This window comes from Stigmatopora argus, chromosome 6, assembly GCF_051989625.1.
Source record: "Stigmatopora argus isolate UIUO_Sarg chromosome 6, RoL_Sarg_1.0, whole genome shotgun sequence".
In the NCBI taxonomy this organism is placed as follows: Eukaryota; Metazoa; Chordata; class Actinopteri; order Syngnathiformes; family Syngnathidae; genus Stigmatopora; species Stigmatopora argus.
This window is the reverse complement of record NC_135392.1, coordinates 6,782,787-6,807,500: the sequence shown is the minus strand read 5'-3', so window position 1 is coordinate 6,807,500 and position 24,714 is coordinate 6,782,787. Positions and strand designations below refer to the sequence as shown.

The 24,714-nt window shown below is 40.4% G+C and overlaps 4 protein-coding genes across 11 annotated transcripts in view; 2 read left to right on the top strand and 2 right to left on the bottom strand.

Moving 5' to 3' along the window:
- The window catches only part of scn8ab (sodium channel, voltage gated, type VIII, alpha subunit b), a 47,673-nt gene extending 29,821 nt beyond the window's left edge, over positions 1-17,852 (bottom strand). For 2 of the 6 annotated variants that reach the window (XM_077602425.1, XM_077602421.1), the window contains exons 1-5: positions 13,223-13,705; positions 8,734-9,068; positions 591-708; positions 394-484; positions 180-308 (exon numbers count right to left, since the gene is read on the bottom strand). In XM_077602425.1, coding sequence (XP_077458551.1) covers positions 180-308; positions 394-484; positions 591-708; positions 8,734-9,012 — 617 coding nt within the window. In that variant the 5' untranslated portion in view covers positions 9,013-9,068; positions 13,223-13,705. Of the gene's footprint in view, positions 1-179; positions 309-393; positions 485-590; positions 709-8,733; positions 9,069-13,064; positions 13,144-13,222; positions 13,706-17,580 lie in introns of those variants that run through there. The other 4 variants (XM_077602422.1, XM_077602423.1, XM_077602424.1 and 1 more) reach the window with 4 other exon arrangements.
- LOC144075438 (thiol S-methyltransferase TMT1A-like) lies at positions 14,147-17,034 on the top strand. 2 transcript variants are annotated; one of them, XM_077602438.1, is made up of 3 exons: positions 14,584-14,667; positions 14,776-15,123; positions 15,844-17,034. In XM_077602438.1, exons 1-3 carry the CDS (start codon positions 14,629-14,631, stop codon positions 16,075-16,077), a joined length of 621 nt encoding a protein of 206 aa, XP_077458564.1. In that variant the 5' UTR covers positions 14,584-14,628; the 3' UTR covers positions 16,078-17,034. The 2 variants fall into 2 exon arrangements, with proteins under 2 accessions (XP_077458563.1, XP_077458564.1); XM_077602437.1 differs by having other exon boundaries at positions 14,147-15,123.
- On the top strand, positions 17,194-18,864 carry LOC144075436 (thiol S-methyltransferase TMT1A-like). The gene is made up of 2 exons (XM_077602436.1): positions 17,194-17,760; positions 18,098-18,864. Exons 1-2 carry the CDS (start codon positions 17,263-17,265, stop codon positions 18,329-18,331), a joined length of 732 nt encoding a protein of 243 aa, XP_077458562.1. The 5' UTR covers positions 17,194-17,262; the 3' UTR covers positions 18,332-18,864.
- atf1 (activating transcription factor 1) lies at positions 18,505-24,671 on the bottom strand. 2 transcript variants are annotated; one of them, XM_077602434.1, is made up of 7 exons: positions 24,335-24,671; positions 22,384-22,506; positions 21,665-21,756; positions 21,453-21,580; positions 21,181-21,360; positions 19,622-19,775; positions 18,505-19,532 (listed from the first exon to the last, which is right to left on the bottom strand). In XM_077602434.1, the coding sequence occupies exons 2-7, from the start codon at positions 22,504-22,506 to the stop codon at positions 19,388-19,390; spliced, it is 822 nt and encodes a 273-aa protein (XP_077458560.1). In that variant the 5' UTR covers positions 24,335-24,671; the 3' UTR covers positions 18,505-19,387. The 2 variants fall into 2 exon arrangements, with proteins under 2 accessions (XP_077458560.1, XP_077458561.1); XM_077602435.1 differs by having other exon boundaries at positions 19,622-19,769; positions 24,335-24,670.
- Between the last annotated feature and the right edge of the window lie 43 nt (positions 24,672-24,714).

Below are 24,714 nucleotides of genomic sequence, written 5' to 3'. Positions count from 1 at the left end.
ATAACTATAATAACAAAATGAGAATTTTGAGGCTAGGGGTGTGTTTCAGGAGTCAAATAATGATTTTGTTATCATTCAATTGACAAAATGTTACTGGTGTAAAATAAATAAACAAACAACCCCTTCAAAAAAAAATTCTTAACAGCAATAACAATAACAAGTGTAGAATTTCAACTTACGCCATTGAAATGACCATGAAATCCAGCCAGTTCCATGGATCTCGAAGAAAAGTGAATCCATCAATGGCGAAGCCTCGGGCCACAATTTTTGTGAGTGACTCAAATGTATAGATCCCAGTGAACGTGTACCTAGAAAGAAACGGGGTGCGGTTGAACCATGAAATTAACAAACCAATTTGTGAAAATTCAAAATGACAAAAAGTATGGTACTTACTCCACTTGTTTGGACCACTCTGGGGGGTCACTAAATGTCATGAATATACAGTTGGTCAAAATGGTGCACATGATGATCATGCTGAATAACGTGGGAAGACGTTAAGTTAAGGCTCAATAAACAAGTAGGCGAGTACATTTGCACTGCTAATTCATCCCATATCAAAATCAAACCAAGTTTGGACTTGAAAGGATATGAATGTATCAAAATCTTAATTGCTATTCGTCTGAAAAGATTAAAAGGGCTGATGATGTACAGGGAGGGCGTGGCACTGAAGCGGAAGATTGTTTTCCCCTTGTTTATCACTATGAATGTCTGCAGGAAGAAAGAGAAAAAAAACAACAGAGCAATGCATAACCATATGGCACGTCACAATATTCAGGCCCAACAAAATTTTTCATATTTTCTTATTTGAAGCCGGCTTGGGTAACTTCCTTGTGAGAATATGTCTGAGTCACGGGCCTCTGCTGCATTGTGCTTTTTCCCCTTCCAAGCACAGTGCTGCATCTCCCACTAGTCCACGTATATATTATATGACTGATATTATGCAAGCATGTCCCTCAAAAGCCAATGCGTCCAAATACAGTTCTACCTTTTCTTTAACCTGGTCGCTGTGCGCCAAGAGAGCGTGATGTAATGCTACCCTCCTCCCCTTTACAAAGGAGGTGGCACAAAGACGGCACAGAGGTGGCGCTTGCATCAGTCCTGCAGTGCTTTCACCATGACAGAAGCAACAAACAGAGGCATGTGAAGCTCCACTCTGCGCTTGCCAAATAATGCTCTTCAGCCCAGGTTTAAAGCTTTTACTGGAAGAGAACTGCAAATGCTGTCATTGATCAGTGGCATATCTGCTGACTCCATGCTCTCAGCAACCACTCCCCACCCATAAACGGCAGTGGGCCAAGTGGAGCTGGGCACTGGCCTGTGAGTGTGCATGGGACTGTGTGAGTGCATGTGCCTGGATGGCAGAGGGGGGAGGAGGGGGTGATAGGAAATGAAATGTAGAAGTCCATGTAATTGAAGCTAGTCTGATTGGTTTACAATCGTGGACAGTTCCGTGGGATGTTTGCAATGAAATGAAAAAGACATGATATTTCTGGTCGCATATGCCTCTAATTTGTTATGCAAAAAACAATCGCACAATAATCGCAGGCACACTGCGGAGGCCTTATACTATTTTTTTCCTTGTTTCTTCAGAAAACAATTTTGTAGTGTTAATGTAGCACCAAAGGTTCTATTTTTATGGCTAACACAAATGAAGATGGAAGCGTATTTGCACCTGAAAAGGAGGCAGGTTAGACTGGTTGTTGGTAATTTAATATAAACAAATTTTAAAAAAAATCAAAACTAAAATGTACACTAAACCTTCCATTTAGTCTAAATTAGATTAGATTAGGGTATACAATCAATTATTGGGTGGGATTTTTTTTATAAACCAAGTTTAATGGTAACTTCAACCAAGTTTAATGGTAACTTCAAACACCATAAAATGTGGATACTAATGTTTCAATGGGAGCATCACATTTTTCACCCCCCCCCCCCCAAAAAAAAAACTTTTTTTAGAGACATCCAAATGGTTTAAAATAATTGCCTCCAATAAAATGTAAAGAAAATATGAATTGGGGTTATCTGCTATCAGGATCTTGACCGGTGTCACACTAAAGGACAACGTTTTGTGGAGGTCAGTTTTTTGGACCTCAAACATGGCAAAGAAATGCTGGCACAAACAAGATCCCCTGATGTGCCGTGTGTAGGTAATGATTTAAAGCAAACAAAAAATGTAATAATAGAGTATACAGTACATACTATATCCTGTGTACACAATTAAATGCTTAACGGTTACCAGCTCAGCACCTCTGAGCTCACCTTTAATTTACACTTCTTCAGCCTAGGAACGGGATTTAAATTAATGCTCCACACAATCAACACAAAATGAAGGCACATGATTTAAATTCATGTGTGTGTGGTGTCTCCCTGAGGTCAGAGGAAGAGTTTTGCTGACAAAGCAAATGCAGTGGAAATGTCCGTGCGTGGAAGGAGATATGAATAATGAGCCATTTTAAAATGAGCGAGACACCTAACGGTGGCGGCAAACAAAATCGAGGAGTTATTTCATGTATGCGGGAGCAAGTTTTTGTTCCACAGACACAGAGTTTAACCAATGGGGGTTGTGCTGAAATGAGAAGAACCTGGGCAATCCACTGATTGCACTTCTAACATACCACATTTGTGGAAATGTATCCCACATGACTTACTGCAGGAGTGTTCAAACTTTTTGCTCCAAGATGTACTTTTCAAGGAGTCAACCTTCCCCGTTCGATCTTTTTTACAGGCCACTGATAAAGCTCAGCAATTATGTAATGATATGCCTCGTCTTAGACCGCATGTGTCAAAGTGGCGGCCCGGGGGCCAAATCTGGCCCGCCGCATCATTTTGTGTGGCCCGGGAAAGTAAATCATGAGTGCCAACTTTCTGTTTTAGGATCAAATTAAAATGAAGAGTATAGATGTATATTACATTTCCTGATTTTCCTCCTTTTAAATCAGTAATTGTAATTTTTAATCCATTTTTTCTGTGTTTTTAGTTCAAAAATCATTTTGTAAAATCTAAAAATATATTTTAAAAAAGCCAAAATAAACATTGCTTTAGATCTATAAAAAACGGAATATTCAGGGCTTTTAATCCAGTTATTTTAATCCATTTATAAAAAAAAAAATCTAAATATTATATCTAAAATGGTCCGGCCCATGTGAAATCAAGTTGACGTTAAAGCGGCCCGCGAACCAACCGGAGTCTGACACCCTTGTCTTAGACTCTATCAACATGTATGAAAATGCACTCTCGATTAACGGTAAAGTTTACTGTGGACATGCCACATTCATAAGAGGCAGGCCAATTGACAGAGGGGAGGGATCAAAATGACTAAATAATCTATACTTAGTGCAATAGCGTTGTTCTGATTGAATCGCTGTTCTCTCACATTATCATCCATCCATTTTCTCCTGCTTTATTTAGGGTTAGATCACATGGACAGCGAATCAGATGCCCGAACCACCTCATCTGGCTCCTTTTAATGCGGAGGCGAAGCACCATTTTTCAGAGCCATTCCCGAATGACGGTGCTTCCCATCCTGTCCCAAAGCGAAAGCAAAACGAGAGAAAAAAAAAGTACACTACTCCCCCTGGTATTGGTTGAGTCTTGCAAGCTTAAAATGAAATAATAAAAATCTACCAAATCTCCGTAATTGAGTGCTACATAGTTCTCAGTCGTTATTTTCCGCAATTATCTTGTACTTGTAGCAATAAATCTCAGAAACCACTTTACAGGATTTCTAAGAACAAAATCCAAATGATAAATAATACCTATAAGTCTCCATTACCTGTCAAACATTTGACAGTTGAAATTAGATTTATAATGTTAATTTAAACACAATATTTGAAAAAAACAAAAGGTTGGTTTGTTCCCTATTCTTCACATATTGTACACTGTGAATTTGTGGCTTATATTGATGTGTCCATAAGTGATTATCTCATTTAAAGAATGTCCCTTCGACAATGGCATCCCAGAAGGGCAATCTTCATCAGGCTTATTTGCTACATGGCTGACAGACAAAATTTGGCTTGTCGTGTTTATTAAAAAGCCAAACTCTGACAATTACAGGGGAGTATACAGCTTGGAAGGAGTGGAAAAAGAAAACAGAGAGACAGCAAGAAAGAGATGAGGAAAGGTGGGGTCGAGGTGAGGGGTTGTAATGCGGAAAAGAAAGTCAAAGACCTGCAGAGAGGTACGGCCCGAATCTGGAATGGATGGATGCTATGATTGAATGGACGTACAGACATTTGCCTACGACTTTTATAATCAGTTGATCTCAACAGAAATCTTTCAAAATTGTGAAAAATGACTATTTTAGCGGAATGTGCGTGCAAGTCTCATCATGACTTGCAGCATCAAATGACCTTCACAAAAGAGAAACCCGATGAAAATAACTTACCCCCCCCCCCCCCCCCCCCCCACACACACACACACACACACACACACATTCGCGAGGCCTCTTTGCAGAATTATAACATTATGTATTGGAAAGCATCGGCATTTTTTGGACTGGAGCCCATGCTGTCATGAGTAGCTGACAGTGGTTCCTAAATCAATATTGCAAGCAGCAAAAATTCAACATGGTGGGCCGAGAACGCTTTAAACGCAGAGACGAATGCTTCTGACGCGCAGACGGAATATTCGCCGTGCCTGCAAATGATTCAGAAATGAGTCCTTCTGAATTTTTACCTGAACATTTTGATGCAAAACCCCACCCTCAGTTTTTGGTATCAAGCAGCTATCACCCAGTCACAGTCACACACGCACCTACATACACACCCGCACCGACACACCACCCCGTCCACCCCGTCGGTCCGTCCCTCCCTCCCTCACTCAGTGCAGCAGGATGCTGTGTCATCAGAGACTGAGGACTCAGACAGAGCACTAAAGCCTGGCCCCTGCTCTAAATTACTACACCCTTAAAAGAAGAATACTGGGGAGGAAGTGACAGAAAAAAAGAGACAAAGAAACAAAGGTGATCCTGTAACGCAGGGGTGTCAGACTCGGGTTGGTTCGCGGGCCGCGTTAACATCATCTTGATTTTACGTGGGCCGGACCATTTTAGATATAATATTTAGATTTTTTTTAAATAAATGGATTAAAAGAACTGGATTAAAATCCCTGAATATTCAGTTTTTTATAGATCTAAAACAATGTTTATTTTAGCTTTTTTTTAAATATATTTTTAGATTTTACAAAATGATTTTTGAACTAAAAACCAAGAAAATATGGATTAAAAAAATAGCTATTATCGATTTAAAAGGGGGAAAATCAGGAACTTTAAAATACATCTATGCTCTTCATTTTAATTTGATCCTAAAACAGAAAGTCGGCACTCATGATTTACTTTCCCGGGCCACACAAAATGATGTGGCGGGCCAGATTTGGCCCCCGGGCCGCCACTTTGACACATGTGCTGTAACGTATGTAATGTCCACAGAATAAAACATGACCAAACTGGTCTTTTGCAATCCAAATGTGGAGTCATGTCAACTTGGGCTTTGCAAATATTCCACCCTTGTGAATTGAGTCGACGCATGCTGCTGCTGCATCCATTCCATCCTAGCACTTTTACTGGATGACTCCGGCAGCTTGGTCCAATCACAAGAGGCATTTGAAAAGCCCAGGCAGTCTACACGGCATCACAGGGGAAAACAAAAACTGCAACGCTGCATTTCTCCTCCTCACCAATATCCCTTCTTCCTCTCTTTGTGATGCACAAGTGCTGTGATCAGGTTTCCTGCATCTGACCGTGACACACACGTGGTCCCTCACACACGCACACACATTGACAAAGAATGTGATGCGACGTGACAGGACGACTGTCGGTCAAGCGTAGGGAGGGGAAGGGTGTGAAAACGGGGGAAGTTTCAGTGCTTACGAGCATGTGGCAAAGAAGCACTTTTTAATTTTCATTTAATTCTTTTAATGCCACGGGAGAAATGACACTTTATGCCCTTCTGTATATATCATTATTGATATTTTTGTGGCACCATTACACCGAGCAGCCATTGCACAAAAAGTGACTAAAATGCAAGATTAGACTGCAGTCACAGTGTGCATGAAAGCAAGACCTAAATGGACACGCTAGCAAAATCGAAAGCGAAAGTACGTCATTTTCATGTGGAAATGAATTTAAAACATGACGGGAAGGCAAATAATAAACTTCTTGGAATTTACACAAAGGGAAATAATTGCATACTTTGATGGGTAAGTCACTGAAATTGAATGTAATTATAAAACCAAAAACATTATGAATATGTTACATAAGATGTTCCATATTGTTAATGTACTCCACTAATTTTCCAAATCAACAATTTTCTTCTATTAAACCCATTGTATTACCATTAAACCACTAGTTATGTGTTACTTTGTTAATAGATGGCGAATTAGAAGAAATAAAACATTTTTCCCAATCCAATATCCTGTTTTTGGTGTTTTTTCAGAGGGTTGGAACAAATTAATTTGTTTTTAGTTCATTTCAATGGGAGTTACGAAAAGCTCAACATACGATCTCAGTCCCGGAACTGATTAAGATCGTATGTCGAGGCACCACTGTACATTGATTCTTGCAGAGGAGGTCATTATCTAAGAAGTAGCATAATTCCAATTTCACTATGTAAGCAGTTACGTTTCTATTTTTCATGTGCAGCAGGCCTTGAGCATGTGGCCAAAAGCTCCTCTAGCAAACAAGACTGAGCCGCTGTCCAATGTATTCCCACCCACACGTATGGAAAAAGTCAGTAGCAGGTGCAAAAATAGCCACAAACCACAACAGTAGAAGTGGTTCAAGGAAGGATTTGCTTACTGCATCTACCGTTTTAAAGTCGTTATTTTATCTTTACACTCGTTGGGACTCGAAGCAGATTTTGGTGAACAATTATGGCTGAGTCAAACGTCACCCTTACTGTTGCCACGTCAAGTGAATTGACACACACTCTCTTACTGATCATCCTTCAGAATTGGATGCATTGTTCCATTGTTGGCCAAAAAGTATGCTTTTTCTTAACGTCTAAAAACGTTCAAATACGACTAAAAAGTACGAGTAAAAAAAGGGTCACGACGTCTAATCAAAACAAGACTTCTAAACCCTGTGCTAGGCAGAGGTAATAAGACAAGCCGATTGGCGGTTTCCTCTTGCGTGGCTCGTCAGCACACTTTAGGGTTGTGTTACGACAAAGCCTCTGTCATGACCTTTTCCACTGGCTGTCCTCTCTTTCCATTCTGTCTCCGTAACCATCAATAAAAGCGAAGATGGCGCAGTGAGTTTCTCGCCTTCCACCAAACTTGCTCCATAAAATCGCACCAAAACAGGCAACAGAGGAACAGCATAACAGTGCTTCCCATTTAGTTAAGTGACAACCATTGAGGCAAGGACACTGAATTTTTGGGGGAATGTCCAAAGGCCATCTTTTAAATTTTAATATCCACACCATCAGGGCTACGCTATATTTTTCATGTACATACGTTGGGATGATTGCAATTAAGCCCTTAATGCACAGGTGTCAAAGTGGCGGCCCAGGGGCCAAATCTGGCCCGCCGCATCATTTTGTGTGGCCCGGGAAAGTTAATCATGAGTACCAACTTTCTGTTTTGGGATCAAATTAAAATGGTGAGTATAGATGTATATTAAATTTCCTGATTTTCCCCCTTTCAAATCGATAATAGCTATTTTTTTTCCAAATTTTCTTTGTTTTTAGTTGAAAAATCATTTTGTAAAATCTAAAAATGTATTTTAAAAAAGCTAAAATAAACATTGTTTTAGATCTACAAAAAAACTGAATATTCAGGGATTTTAATCCAGTTTTTTTTAATCCATTTATTAAAAAAAATCTAAATATATCTAAAATGGTCCGGCCCATGTGAAATCAAGTTGACGTTAAAGCGGCCTACGAACCAACCCGAGTCTGACATCCTTGCTTTAGATCTATAAAAATGGACTATTTAGGGCTTTTGATCCAGTTCTTTTAATCCAATTTTAAAAAATAAAAAAAATCTAGATATCAGATCTAAAATGGTCCGGCCCACATGAAATGGAGTTGACGTTAATGCGGCCCGCGAACCAATCAGAGTCTGACACCCTTGCCTTAATGTATTCATCCAAATGTTCAGAATAAAATTCTACCACATATAATTTTGTTACTTGTCCGTTCTTATACGTATTTAACATGGGCAAGTTGTAAACAAACAAGCCTCAAATATACTTAGTGTCACCGCATAAATCCAGCTTTGTCACCTCCAAAACGGACCCGTGTGCGGTCGTGATATGTCGAGCAGTTTAATCCTCCACTTATCCGATTTTACTTGCTCGTAGCGGACGTGAAATGACAGACACGTTGGCTAATTAGCTCCAATTGTTTTCGTTTAAGATGTGAAGACTTGAGATTCAGTATCTTTCTGTCCAATATGGACAGAAAGTTAAATGGAAGTTGAGTGAGGGAAAGAAATATATATATATATTTTTAAACCATCTTTTACATAATGCTTTCACAGTGCAAAATTACAACTAAGATTGTCAGCTAGACTGAGTTAAAATGAGTCATTTTATATGTTGACACCTTCACAATGAAATGGTAAACTGCTTTTTACACCTTTGACAGTTCACAATTTTCGTGTTTAGTTAACGCAATTTTCTTCATGCCAATCATTTGACTGTAAAACTTCAATTTCCAATATACGGTAGGGTACGGAGCAGAGCCCTTGTTAGGTAGATTTTGCACAGTGTGAGTGGGTGAATGCGTGACTAACTTTCTCATTGACATAGTAGGGGTCGAGATCCTCAAGCGGTGTGGTCATCATGCCTTTTGGAATATCGCCATAGATGAGCGGCAGGCTCTTCCCAGCCTCCAAGTCCCTGTTGGGCTTGGGCTCATTCTCGTCTGACGTGTCGCGGTGACTGCTGTCCGACCGGGGTTTGGCTGGTTTCTTGTTTTTCTCTTCATTGATGCGCTTCTCGATGTTAACGAGCGACTCCGGTGTAAACTTCTTGAAGCTGTTAGGTCCTGGGGGTGGAATGGGTGCGGCCATGTTTTCATCCTGCAGCTAGTTCCTCTTTATTTATTTTCCATAGCAGACATCGAGCTCTGAAAGACAAAGGTGTTCAATAAAAAGGACATAGTTGGATATGAATACAAAAGATTTGTTTTTACATACTTAAACATTCTTTTTTTCTGCCATTTTTGGACTATAAGTTGGACTTTTTTTGTTTGTTTGACTGGGCTTGCAACTAATCCTCAAGTGTGACTTTTATATGTATTTTTTATTCTTTATGACCACCAACAGCATGTTATATATGTATTTTCTGAAAAACTGTTATCTTAACAGATGCCTATTAAGCTTCTTGTTCTCCATTCTAATAGTATTGTTCCTGGTTTCTAATGAAATACAAAATTGCCCTCCCAAAAATGAGACTTATAGTCCAGTGAGGCTTATATATTTGTTTTTTCCTCATCATTGCATAATCTTTGGCTGGTGTGAATATGGTACTTGCTTTACTATATGCAGGCGAACAGCCCCAAAACAACATGCACATACAGAATATTTTTCCCCCTCCCCTTGAATGTGGAAGAGTTGGTCTGTAAGCCATTTCTGTCAGCTCTCTCTTCCCGGTACACGGTCGATTGGTCGCCGGTCTTTTGGTTGCCGGTCTTTTGGTCGCCCGGAAGCTAAGTGATAATTACCATTTAAATCGTTGCTCAAATTCCCTAAATACAAACTGCAAAATACTATTTAGTCATACTTAATGCCCTATTAATGATTAGGCTAAAGAAAAGCTCCAAATTTCTCGGACTTTTATTGTTTTTTGTTGGAGAACTTGTTAAGACCCTGACTGATGTAGCTTCTTAAAAGGGACAACGCATGTACATACAAACTCTTATACACTCACACGTCGGCTCAGTGAAACTGCTCATGGCCATTGTTGGCTTTTATTGATGCGTAGACCGTGTTGTTTTACCTTGTTTTGTCGCCAGTCTTTTGGTCGTCAGTCTTTTGGTCGCCGGTCTTTTGGTCGCCGGTCTTTTGGTCGCCCCGACCGCGACCAAAAGACCAGCGACCAAAAGACCAGCGACCAAAAGACCAGTGACCAAAAGACCGGCAACTAAAAGACCAGCGACCAAAAGACCGGCGACCAATCGACCGCACACACTCTTCCCCATGCTGGGCAAAATACAATGTTGTAGACGTGAAATTCAACCGTCCAGTCCTCCTGACGAAAACCATCATCGTGACCCAGAAGAGGAACGAACTGTGCTACAAGTAATCCAACCTCAGTACAACCTCCAAGTCTCCTTCCACCCATTGATCTTTTTTCAAGGTGATTCCAAGCGGGATGCTGAAGCATAGCCAGTAGTGCGTGTCCGCTGTCTATTGTAACTACACAACGGAAAAGCAGTGGAAGGGCTAGTAGGCTAATGTTTTGTAATGTCAATATGCTGATCAGTCCATGGGACATCTTGCCACGATGCAATTTGACCTCCACCTTTTTGATAACGACCCAAGCAGACAGACAACCTAGAATGAATCATCAATCAAAACAGCCTCAAACTAAATTTATTACGAGTCATGTGGGTCAGTGATGACAGAAGAAAAAAAAAATCGCTGAGCCTCATTTGTCACCCAAAAAGAATTCAGCGAGCTCCTGTGTCCTTTGTGAAGGGAAAGACACCCGCACCCAACCACTGTCTGCATTCCATCATTTGACACAAAACCGCTTCTCCCACCCATCCGTTGGGATATTTAGCAAACATCTGATTGGAGTTGGTCCAAAAGAGGAAGGGGCGTAACAATCACTTTTAAGCAGAGGGACACACATGTACACTGTCTAATGATAATAAAATGATGATCCGTCATCTTCTGCAGTCATTTCTTGTTGCTGCTGCCTCCAAAATGCAAAAGTGAAGGGCAAACTAAACTCAAGTTGGTGACTGAAGTTTGTACACACAATTTCATTGGGCGTTTCATCAAGGAGGATCGTATTCAACGTGTATTTATGTTGACTGTATCATAGCAGAATAAAAAAATCAAAAGTTCAACCTCACATTTTTTAAGAAAGGATTGAGAAGATTGGTCTACGTGTGGTCTACTAAACGTGACACTCATAATGGTTGCTTGTAAACGTCACATCTCAAACACTCAAAAGTTGTACATTTCTGAATCCATCCATAAAATTTTCAGGTTAAAATCTCATCACATTTATGTGCGATGTCACATCTGAAAATTGCGTAAGACTAGGAAAACGTTTTGTTACTTGTGTCACTCTTAAAATATGGTTATTAATTATATTTGTCTGTCATTTCAGACTTCTGGCAAAGTTGTAAATTGACAGAATGAATGAATGCATTGCCCATCGGTTTTATCCATTTTTTTTCATTCATTCATTATATTTACTTTATCAATTTGTTTTTTCACTATAATGACTTTAAGGTAATATCATTATTTTACTTCAAACAAGGCACGGCAGTTGTAGCGTAACATTTTCCAGTTTTCCTTTAAAGTACATATGTGGCTTTTTTGAAGGTGGTTACATCAGGCTGCAATGGATTTGCTCTATTATTCCACATTTTGGAAATGAGATCAAAATCGACTGTCTACCATGTGTCCTGGTGTGGATTTTGTTTGAGCACCCACTAAGAGCATCAAAAGTAAACCATGTAATATGGCAGCCAAAAGAAGTAAACCACCTATCATGGCAGCATGTGGCATACACAACATTGCATCATTAGCTTCTGTAATAATTAGTTAATGACCAGTGGGACTAAAAGAGTGCTTGTGGACTCAAATCCAGTAATTCCCCACTTTTTATTTTACTTTTTGTCAAACAGGGCTGTCTGTGTCCAGCATCACTGGCTGACAAATAACATTGGCCTAACACAACCTCCCATACACACCAAAATGTGTGATTTGATTCACATATTGACCAATGTCTGAGACCAGCAAATGGAATGCAATTATATATATATATATATATATATATATATATATATATATATATATATATATATATATATATATATATATATATATATATATATATATATATATATATATATATATATATATATATATATATATATATATATATATATATATATATATACACACACACACACACATATATACACATATATACACATATATATACATATATACATATATATATATATACATATAATCATGTGAATTCGACATCTAGCCTTGTCAATGGGAGTTGCTGAGTTTACAGTTATGTAAAAAATACCATCATGATCTATAATAAAAATAAACAATAAAAGACATCACATAGACTGCACTTGTTACATAAATTCATATTATTGAGGCATACACGACCCAATATGAGACGTACTCGTATGGAAGCCAGGAGTTAAAAATAATAATAAAACCCCAAAATAGTCACTCCACCCTATGCGGGGTGAATGACTATTCTTAATCACGTAAGAGACATAGGGAAATCGGCAAGGTGTCGTACAGCCAAAGTCTAAAATGACCTACTGCAGCAGTGTGCTTCCGTATATTGCTGCTATGGGACCACACTAACTCATATAGGGCACCGATTATATCCTGACGACTCAAAGCAGCCCAAATCAGCAGAACCCATTTCACACCTCAGAGAGCATAAATTTTATAAATAATCTTCTTCAGGGCTATTTACCACACCCCGATGGATAAGGAGATGAACAAAAGGGGGTGCCACTGTCGCCGATGAGGACTCCTAAAGTAAGGACGCATCTTTTTTTTGGGGAGGCGGTGGAGGTAGAGGGGGGGGGGGGGCAATGGTGCAAAGAAGATGGAGTAATGGGTGGCCAGTCAAATCAAAACAATGATGTAAAAAATGCGTCCCTTAAAAATGGAAGCAGCAGAGCCATTGCGGCCAACGGGAGAAGTTTGAGCACACTTTGTATCTGCGTATGTTGGACGGAGCGCTCTTAATGTCTTTCCAAACATGCAGGCCAACACCCCAAAACAACATGCTGACTCGCTTCATCCGCCGGAAAACGGATCGTCGACAGACGCCGCCGCGTTGCTCTCGGCCGCGTTATTGTCACGAACGCCCTATATGAGAGAGAGTTTAACGCGAGCACCTGCCAAGCCTCCGTGGGATACGGGAAGGATGCCGAGAGAGGGGGAGCGCTCTGCGGCATTGGGATGCAGTCAGCGGGCAAAGTCGGACAGCCGACGACGACACAAAGCCGCCCCCACCCCTTCTCCTCCCTCCCCCGAAAACGTGGCGTCTACTTACTTTCCCGCAGCTTAACAAGAATCCTCTGGGCGTCCGGAGGAATGCAGGTGGCGAAAAAAGTGTGGAGCAACTGCGGCTGTCGCCATATTGCTGCTGATGCTGATGCTGATGCCGCTGATGCTGCTGCTGCTGCTATCTTGACTCGGCGTGCGCGCGGCTGCCCTGCATAATTGATGACTCTGGGCAAATTGTTAGGGAGTGTCGGCAAATGCCTGCAGTCTGAACGGCGGGAGCGAGACTGCAGCAACGCCGAGAGAGAGTGAAAAAATAAGGGGGCGAGAAGCCCCGGTGGACACGCAGCCTCTGGTCGTCCACCAGTTCAATTTGGTGATTGCGGAAGGTCGAAGCGCCAGTCCTCCAAAAGTCAAAGGATTTCACTCGAGTGCTCTCCGCCGCTCACAGGCGTTGCAAGCTTGCACGTCCCTGGATCAATGCGCGCAGATATCCCATTCAGTGCAGACTCTGCATCAACAGGGGGCGGTGTTCCAGCAGATGGCTCTCTTTGTGGTTTCTGATTGCCATTTTGTACTTGATACAGAGCTAGGGAATGGCTGGCCAACAGTTTCTGGAAGAGTGTGCCTCACAAAGCTAAACTGTTTTAGGAGTGATACGTTTATATACAATTAACTTATTCCCTGCCATTCATGGCGTCAGACCAACACGTTGTATTTTCCTTCATAGGACCCTTTTTAGTAATAACAAAAACAAAACTAAACTCCATATATATCAGCACATATCACATGAGTCATGTCTTGCCTACATTATCATCAAAACATTACAAATTTAACCAAGTCATCATAACACCATGTTTTTCATGAGAAAGAAAGATGTCTCCGCATACGAGTATGAAGATTTTTTTTCTTCACATTCAAATATAGAGTTGTATAATTCTGTTGTTGGTTTTTCTATTTTTTTTTCTGGGAATTGATTATTTTTTAAATTGGGAAAGTTGATTTGAGTTACGAGCATCGCGTGGGAACGACTCATACTCGTAAATCAATGTGACCACTCACCACTATAGTTGGGTTTGACCTCGTTAGGCATGGCAAACAGGATTTATGGTGATGGATTATTTGCTCAACATCTGCTCTCTAGTGGCCATAGATAGCAACGCAACTTCAAAAAAAAAAAACAGCAGCTCCTTGGCTGTTTCTGGTTGTAGTCATTGCAGCGACATTAAATTGTTTTAATACATTAAACATCATTCCAGTTGTTAAAGAAATATTTGGTTATACAAAATATTGTACTCATAAAACGAACATTGCACCTGTCAAGTAATAACCCTACCGGTGTTTTACTTTGAAAGGTCATAAAATGTGCGACACTGTTGACGTTGTCTAGCTTAACTGCGCTGCTAGTATCTCAATGACAGCAAGAGACTGCAACTCGACTGAGCCTCTTTCCAAATGTCTTTGGTGATGACATTTTGTACTTTAATCGTCCAGGTATTGTGCCTTCCCCTGCATCTTCTGGACGTCGTGGGCTTGTACAAACTCTACAAACGTGTCATTCCATGTTTCTTGTTCCGGCTCTCCAAACTGTACAACAAGAAGATGTACGATACAAAGCAGGAGCTGTTCACGTCGCTATCCAAATTCAAGCTGCCCGGACAACAGCTCACAATTTTGGAGATCGGCTGTGGCACTGGCTCCAATTTCCACTTTTACCCGAGCGGTAGCAAGGTGATCTGCACCGACAACAACGTGCACTTTGCCAAGTACCTGCACAGGAACATGCAAGAGAACCCGCACGTCACGTATGACAAGTTCGTGGAGACCTCGGCAGAGGAGATGAGGTCATTCGAGGGCTCGTGCGTGGATGTGGTGGTGTGCACGCTGGTGCTTTGCTCCGTGGACAATGTGTCGAAAACCCTGAAGGAGGTGCGCCGCATTCTCAGGCCCGTAAGTCCAGCTCCTCTTCTGGGATCATAAACTGAGGATATGCCTTGTTATATTTTATATTGCTGGATTTAATACTGTGTGTTCGGGCTTTGGGTACTACTGTGTGGGGCTCATTTCGTGCTCAACTACAAAGTATACGTCTAAAAACAGATGTCTTCCTTGTTCTTCCACTCTAAACTCATCCCAGTGGGGACCCTGGAACACTTTTGGGTGACCTGAACTGAAAAGTTAAATGGGTGCCCCCGAACCAGGGGTGGGGAAACCAGTCCTCGAGGGCCGCTGTGGGCGGAGGTTTTTGTTCCAACCGATCCAACCCAGAGACTTTAACCAATGAGATTTCTGCAGAAAACAAGAAGCACCTGACTGCACTTGTAGGACACCAGATTGGTGAAAAGGTGTCTGTCCTCTTTATGGGTTGGAATGAAAACCCGCATCCACCATCATTGTACTGAAAACATGCAACCACTGGATCCTATCTGATCTTCTGACCAAATCCGATAGTCCAATTCATATTGGGCGCCAATATCAATACAGAGTATGAGATCGGAAACTCACAACCTGCAATTATATGTTTGTGACTGACAAATTCCCAAACTGTTCTCAAAGCCTGAGCAAATTAGTCCAGACATTTTCAACAGCAATTGTCTACTTATGATCACTGGCTATGTCACCATCCTCAATTATAGCATATAATATGTATAATAGATATTTTCCCTACAGGGTGGAGCATTCTTTTTTCTCGAGCACGTTGCGGCAGAACCGTCATCGTGGACATATTTTTTCCAACACGTCTTGAAGCCGGTGTGCTACTACATTGGTGATGGATGCGAGGTCACCCGGGCAACATGGACACATCTGGAGGCTGCCGGCTTCTCCGACCTCAAACTAAGACATATGAAAGCGCCACTCATCTTCTTCAACAAACCACACATCATGGGCTATGGTATAAAATAGATTTGTGGCCCACTCACCTGACATTGGAGGCCATCTCTTGTCATAGCTCTGATCGCTAGGCACTTTGAGGCTCATTATATACTATGTACATGTATTATCAGGAGACTAAGAGGATATTTTCATTTTTTTTTTCAATCTTTGTAACTTTCCACTCACTGAGGAGGGAAGAATATTGAAATGAAGAGAAATGAGATGCAGACACTGTCAAAGGTAAAATAGCTAGAATGGTTTGTTGTCTGAATAGGGAATGGAGCTGAAGCAGTAGAACTGTATTCAGTTTAAAAAGAGATATTGTCATTTAATTTGATAGTTTGGATGGAAAAGTCAATTCCTGTCTGCCATGTTAGTGGTTGACAATATTGTGTGCAAATTCACACATTTATTTCCAATTTCGAGCACCTCTTCTCTTGTTTCACATGTTAGGGCTTCAGGCCACAATTGAAGAAAGAAAAAGGAAAAATTTGGGGAAGGCAGATGATTGTTCCTCAAGGACATCATTTTATGATGGCAATTAATGAAAATGTCATGGCATGTATTAGAAATCTATCATCCCTGCTTGAATTATGAGCAAAAAGTATATTTTCATAAATTCAATAGAGAGTGGCCTCTACTGTGGACATGTATTCAAAAGTTATCATTTGCTTAACTCTTTCACCAAGTCTATGTTTTGGTAGTTCATAAAAGATGAAAAATGATTGCAATAAACGTCCAATCTATTGCCAGCAATAGCAGAACAGGAGTTAAGATATTGGAGTTTGCATGCAATTTATACGATATTTACATTCATTCATGATTCATGGAAATGACAGACACAATTGGGAAATAGAAAAACATAAAAAAATGGTACATAAAGTTACATTATAGAGAGTTAAATGGACGTCACAAACTATTGCTTTGTAGGAAGCAATTGACCCCTGGGCCGGAAAGTTTAGACCATTGTTCTATAATATAGAATAAATGTTTTACTCACATTCGGGTACTCCGGTTTCCTCCCATATTCCAAAGACATGGATGGTAGTATATTTCTAAATTTCGTTGTCGATTTGAAATGGAAATGTTTGAACGACTGATGCACGGATTGTGACGCAATGGCGCCCTCGTGTGGTCAAAGTTCGCAGTACCACTAGGCGATTACGCTACATGATCTCCTAAAGAGGCGCACTTTACTGACCGATTCTAGCAAACATGAGGCAATGTCTGTTGATAGCGTGCAGGTTCCTCTGCTCTTTGCTGAGCTTACCTTTGCTCCTAGGACAGGTGTTTGGCCTACGCGCCGCTTATAAGCGTTTATTCCCATTGCTCGCCTACAAGATCACGTTTTCCTACAACGCTAAAATGAATCGCATGAAGAAAGAACTCTTCCGCAAAGTGTGCAATTTTGCCAAGAGCGACGGCTCGCTACGCCTGCTCGAAATCGGCTGTGGCAGCGGAGCCAACTTCCAATTCTACCCGTACGGATGCACCGTGCTCTGCGCGGACCCCAACCCGCACTTCGAGACGTACCTGAAGAGGAGCATGGACGCCAACACGCACCTGACATACGAGGCCTTCCTGATCACCTCTGCGGAAGACATGAAGGAATTGGACGACGAGTGCGTGGACGTGGTGGTGTGCACGCTCGTGTTATGTTCGGTGAGGGACGTGAAGATGGTTCTACGGGAAGTCCGCCGTGTGCTGAAAACGGTGAGTCTCGTAAGAAAGTAGTGCAAAAGGGTTTTCAACTTGGGAAAATCGGTTAGAGAATGCCGACATGTCTCGATTCAGTTTGCACAATCGGCGTGTGCATTGGATTGTTTGGAATGCCTTCCGCCCCCTGGCGGTCAAAAATGCCACTGCAATCATACTTCTCACAAGAGTCATGGGGAGTTCTAGAGCCTATCCCATCTGTCGTAGGGCACACAGAGACCAATCACACTCAATCATACCACCACCACCGGGCAGGAATCGATCCCACGCATCGGTGATGAGTACAGACGTAGTTAAATGAGGAAAAAGCTGATCAAATTCTCCATTTTTTCAGGGTGGTGCTTTCTTCTTTATGGAACATGTAGTGTCAAAGCCATCAACCTGGACATTCTTCCTCCAGTACACACTCGAGCCATTATGGTTCTACATTGGAGATGGATGTAGGATTACAAGAGCGACATGGAAAGATCTGGAGAAAGCTGGCTTTTCTCAGCTTCACCTACAACACATCCAGGCTCCAGTGACTTCAGTGATACGACCACATATCATGGGCTATTCTATCAAATGACTCTGAGTGGGACTTCTTAAAGAACATAGTCTTTTCACTAAAATATTAATGAAAATGTAAATATTTTCAAGGGAGGGAAGCTACAGCCTATGCATAATCAAGCCATTTGGACCTAACCATGCACCGGTGAAAAGGGGAGAAAAAAATTGAAGATTTTTGAGGAAGTTATGAAATCATGTTTGAAAACATTTATTTATCCTGTCCATCCATTGTCAACAATGCTTATCCTTGCCAGGGGTTGCAGGGTGCTGGAGCCTATCCCAGCTGACTTGGGGTGAATGGCAGAGGATGCCCTAAATGGTCCATAGTTAACCCAAAAGTGCTCATATTATTAATAACTCTTTGCATGTGAATATATTTTATATGGACCCTAAGATAGCCTACTTTTGGCTATGATGTTAACCTCAGGGAAAAATGATTATCAAAACCAAAGTGAAAATATATATTATTTACTTACAGAATCAGCAACATTTCATACAATGTCCCACAGCTCCACCCTTTCAATGATGAAATAAAATATTACTCGGACACTGTGCAAATTCTTTTTTTTTCACCAGATTGTCGAGGACATGAATGGACAATCCCATGATATTTGCATTATATCCCTTTGATAAAAATAAGGAATGAACACTAACATTTCCTTATTCGGAGGGGAAAAATATTTTTCTGTGTATCAAATATGTTCACATAGAACTAAGAGTCAATTCTGTAAATGCTCATAGCAGAATTCAAACCGACATTTTTTTTCAATCACATAAACATTAAGAAATTGAACAACATTTAGCAATTGAGTCAAAAAGCAAAAGCTCATCATTTCAAACCTCCCAGTTTAAAAATATACACAACTATAAATGTTATAGCATTAGTTCATAAAAAATTAGCTGGAGAAAAGTCCAAATTCATTTTGCTTAGATATATGTATATATCATCATCATCATTATATCAAGAAGAGTAAAAAGATGGTGGATCTCAACCTGAAGCGTTCCCAGGAACATGACGGCATCCAAAGAGCGGAGAGCTTTTCCCACTCACACAATGTCTATGCATTCAAACTCTTTACCCTGTTTTGACACAATAAAGTTCCTTTAAACTTTTCAGTTCCTCAATCAGGGTTTTGTTTTGGTTCTCAAGCACTGCCACGCGATGCTCCAGGCATTTGACATATTCCTTTTTCTTTCGTCGACACTCCCTGGCAGCTTCCCTGCGATGTGCAACGAAAGTGTTGAGTACACGTGAAAATATTTCTGCCGTTTCGCTATAAAGGTTCAAAAACGCTGTGCGCAGCCTTACCTGTTTTTTGCCAGTCTAATTTCCCTCTTCATAGATGGATCCTCACTTTTGATCGAAGACATTCCCAGAGACGAGGCCATCACTAAAGCCTGAGGCAGTGAGCCCGATGTTGGCGTTGAGCGAATTTGGTATGTCTGGACTTCTCCCCCTGTATCTTAGAAAGAGAAAATTCAAACTGATCACTAGTGTGACGGCAATAGTGATCCCTCGCTACTTCGCGCTTCACATTTCGTGCCATTATTGCGCGAGACAAGTTTTCCTGGCGTGCCAAACAAAGAGGTGAGTTGACTGCGAGGGTTTGTACATACACATGGGGACAATTACAAGGCGTGTGATTGGTTCCCTGCAAGAGAGCGACCTATGACAGTGGATTTAGGCTGTGAGACGATTAGCTATGCATCGTTGATGCCTTCCCCAGCATCGAAATCGACCAATGAGAGCAAGAGTGGATTTATTTTTCCTATGAGCTCAGTGGCTACGCATCATCGCAGCGGAAAAGAGTGAAATTATTACACATGATTAAAAAAAAGTCAGTCATACGCAATTAGTTTGAATGAATCGATAGTGCGCTACACAAAAAAAGATGGAAGCAAAGGTCCGCAAAACAGCTTTGTTGTCATTTATTAGAGATACGAAGCATTTTGACAACTGCGAAAATGAAAAACCAGTTATCGTTATCAATTCCAGCCAAAGAGGACCACGAAAAAATTGCCTTACCCTGGCAATATCTTTTAATAGAGATACGAAGCGTGTTGTGACACTGCGGAAACAGACAACTGTGAAGATGGAAAATGGGTTATCGTTATGGATCTTGGAAATAGGCTGAAGAGGATTAAGAAATCGATAAGTGTGGGCTTACCCTGGGAAAAAAAACTGCACAACATGGTACAAACTTGTTCAACAAAAGGCAATAGAGATCAACGACACCATGGTCAATGCAGTTCAGTGACCGTATTGAGTTGGGTTCTGGTCTCCATTAAGTGTGATAAATGAGGGATCACTGTATATTTCCTGAATGCACGTGCAAATAAGTTTGGAGTCAATTAGCTTTTCTTAATATGTAATGAATTGTTATATTAGACTACAGAACTACAATTATCTAGGGCTGGGTAATGATTTTTTTTAATAATACAGGTTAATAGCAGGGAAAATTTTGTGAAATATATATTTTTTTAAAACAGTACTACCAGGTTAGTAACTTTCTTGACTTCTATATTAATCATATTCTAGTCTGAGACAGTCATTCACATTTTTCCTTACGAGGTCAGCAACTGTCCTGGCCTTTATGTTGAATTTTTGTATTAAACAGCTATTTACAATTTTCCTTATACTATACAATCTATACTGGATTACAAAAAAAACAAAAAATAATACATGGGGAATATCGTGGTGGGACTCAACTCATTTCATAAGCAGCAGGAGTCGAGCAAATAGCAAACAATTATTTTTTAAAGAAAACTAGACTTCTCTTGATCTATTAATATGCTCCCAGTTTTGCATTTCTATGGTTGACTTCTTTCAAATAAGGCAACTATATAATTGAAAACAAAAATCCTCACCTTGCACAACTACCTGGTTACTTGGTACCAATATCTGCTGGCCATCAGGGGTCTGAGCATACTGAAGGATGGTTGTGCCCTGCTGCCCTCCAGTAGGGTTGGCCATAGCAACCTGTAGTTCCTGAATGCCATCAGGTCCCGGATTTGTCAGCTGGATTGTTCCGTTGGGAGTTACGGTAACTGGAATAAGTACAAATTGTTAGCATTAAAAAAAAAAAAAATCCCAGAAAACCTCTTAAGGAGTCAAATTGTAGAAAAGTTGTGTTCCTTACTGTATTGGCCGGTGGTTGTCTGATAGATGGGTGCAGGTATAGTAACACCAGACACTCCTGTTGTTGTCGAACTGTCCTTCCCCTCGCTGTGTGCGACGCCCTCAGATGAAAGTTCATTTAAGATTTTTCTAATGGGCGGTAAAGACAGAAAAAAAACCTTGAGTTTTTCTTAAAAGCAAAGGGTTTCCAGAAGACAAGATTTGGGATCGTACCGGTAAGATGGTCGCCTTGCCAGGAGCTCTCGGGTCTTTTGTGGCGTTGTTCCACTTTCTGACGAATCCTGTGAATCTTCACTATCTGAACCCTTTAGCATAAAAGTGTAGAGAGTAGTTAGCATCATACAAGACTACTGATCTGTTTGAAAGCAGCACTGTGCTAAATTACAATAGATTTCTTTCATCTTGGGTTCACTAGTCATGTCATGAATAATAAGATAAAAAGACGAGTTTTTCCATTTCATAATGTGCTTCAAGACAGTTAGTGACAGATTTGGTACGGTTTGGGAAATGGAAATATATCTACAATCTTTATCCAACTTTTGAAATTTGTTAACAAAATAAAAAAGCAAGATGTATCACGTAATCTCAAAACAAGGTAAAAAAACCATTCATCAAATATTGGAAATAGTTTGTTTATTAGGTATTTTACTGTTAAAATAGACGTGTGAATCATACTTAAAGCACTTTGATATCAATGTCACTAAAAATCTCACTGTTGTACTAGTCTGCCAGATATCTAAGAAGTTTGTTTCTCCTATTAAAAATGTGTTTTCTTCATGTTTTCATTTTACTTTTTAAGCATAAAATGTCTTTATAAATTGAGAAGGCTCAAAGAATCATGCCATTCATTTCACTTAAGATATAGGAGACCTTTTTGGGACACAAAACAGTCACTATTGTATAACATTAGTTTAAAGTAGCCATGATCTGACCTGTGAGGTATGCGTTTGTGGGGCCTGAATGACCGACGACTGTGGAGACTGGATTACGCCTTGAACCTGTAGCTGGCCCCCTGGCAGCTGGACGAGGGTCATTGGAGAACTACCAAGTGACATCTAAACAAACACAACTGATTAGGCAAGAGTCAGAACTTTGTTAATATGTAGGGAATGAAAAAAATAAAATAAAAACAAAACATGATTACCATTTCAGATTAAAATGAAAAGCAAAAAACTGCAAAGACACAAACTGTTGAATAAAAAGTTAAATGCAGAAATAGATTAGCCAAGGTAAAGTCAAGCTCATGCTACATTGCTCAAAGGTCTCATCGTATGATAACTTTGAAACAAAAAGATGCATGTTTTATTTGAAAACGGAAAACTACCTGGCTATGTATAAAAGACAAAGGCAATTGCTCTGTGTCTCTGACACCACTTTTTAACATATTAGGTGTGGAATCCAAAACTGATATACTATACATAATATATAGGCTTCTTTATAAGCATCTTGAAGTATCAACAGAATTGACATATAATGAAATATGAAACAAAAACTAGTTAGACAGCAATTTTGAAATCAGCCTGTCACTTTTCATTTTAAATCAGCCAAAATCATAATCAATGATCAAAATAATAAAAATCTAACATAACTATTTTTTGTTATAGTTTGTGACAAACTTTCAGGTGATACACAAAAAGGAAAAGTCCCTCTATCAGACAACATGAGTTTTTTTGTAAACCAATATTGTTCATGAACTTCAGTGCCACATTGATGTATTAATATTGATTTAGTAAAGTCCTAGCTATGATGCCAGTATAAAAAAAATTGAAGTGAGGATCACGAACTAAAACCTGACATATAAAAATATAATGCTATCACAACTTGGCCCAAGACATTTCCAGACAAAACTTTGAATGGCTCGATTTTGTGCAAAACCCCTTCAAGGACAAAAGGGAATCCTTATTGAATGGTTAATCATCACTTCAATCAAATCGATCAAAACACAAAGCATTAAACAACACCATATCACGTTAAATTAATGGGATCGATTGTGGAGGCTTTGAGATATTGGCAAAGTCCATGAATTTGGTTGTTTACACAGAAATCTGAAATTTATGATTTAACATGATGGATAGACGCCTATGTTCTCCTGTCAAGGAAAATAGAAACGTGTAAAAATGTGGTTGGTTTAGAAATTATTATTATTTTGTTTGTTTTATTTTTTGGTTTTGTTTTGACTGTTTTTAATGTCAAATTTGAACTTTTATTGCAGTTGATAGCACTGGAACGTGAATATTGAAAGCCAGCCTTCCCAGTTTAAATGAATTGGACATCTATCACATTAATAGCATACAATCAGTTAAATATTGTAAGCAATCCATCAGATTACAAAAAAAACTGCAAAAACTTCTATTTAGAAGTGTCTTGATGTGTAAAATGTCAAGCAAGCCACAAGGTCGACTTCCTCATTTTGTGGCACTCTGTGACGTGCTTAATCAACCCCCCTTTTCCCGTATAGCAAGTTGATATGCCTAACAATTTTGGGGGGGAAAACAAGTGGACGACTCCAAGTCAAAGAAAACGCGGAAAAACTGAAAATTGGCTGAGGCGGCGTTGTAACGGCTCAGGCGCTTGGCCAACGTTGCCTTTTTCTACCCAAAAGCACTTGATTTCTCTTTAAAGCGCTCAAATTGACAGTTAGCAAAGGCACGCGTGAGCCAAGTTGGCCACTGTGCTTCACAGGACGGACGAACTAGTTCAAGTCTCTGGTGAACGAATGTGTGCAACTCTGTCACTGGCATTTGGTTGGCCGCGTCAAGAGACGTCAGCGACACGGGGGAGACATTAGGCGAACTCCACCTTAGCTTCCTTCGCGAGACGCACACTGTCGAGGAGTTCTAGTGAGCGACATCCGCCATTACCGTACGACCACGGCCGACTCACCTTTCAAAGGCCGCCAACTGCTCCCGATCACGGCGTACGACTTGGGAGGATTCGTATTTCGACTTTTACACTACAAATACTAGGGAAAGTTACTTCGCGGCTAGGGTTTGAAATCTTTACAACTCGTAGCTTTTAATATGCCCGGAGTTGCCGGACGCAGTAGGCTTGCATCCAGCCCCCCAAAATGTTCACAAATATCTAAGATCAATTGTGTCCAACTGGAAAAAAAAAACTGACGTCATAAATTCGGGCCTCGTACGGCAGAGACTCTATTACAAAGTACGTCATAGAGCACGAAGCACGTCACCCCGGCTTCCGCCCGCCTCCTTTTCTTGTTCTTCGCAAGTGGAACGGCAGCCCACTCTCGTTCGGCCAAAACA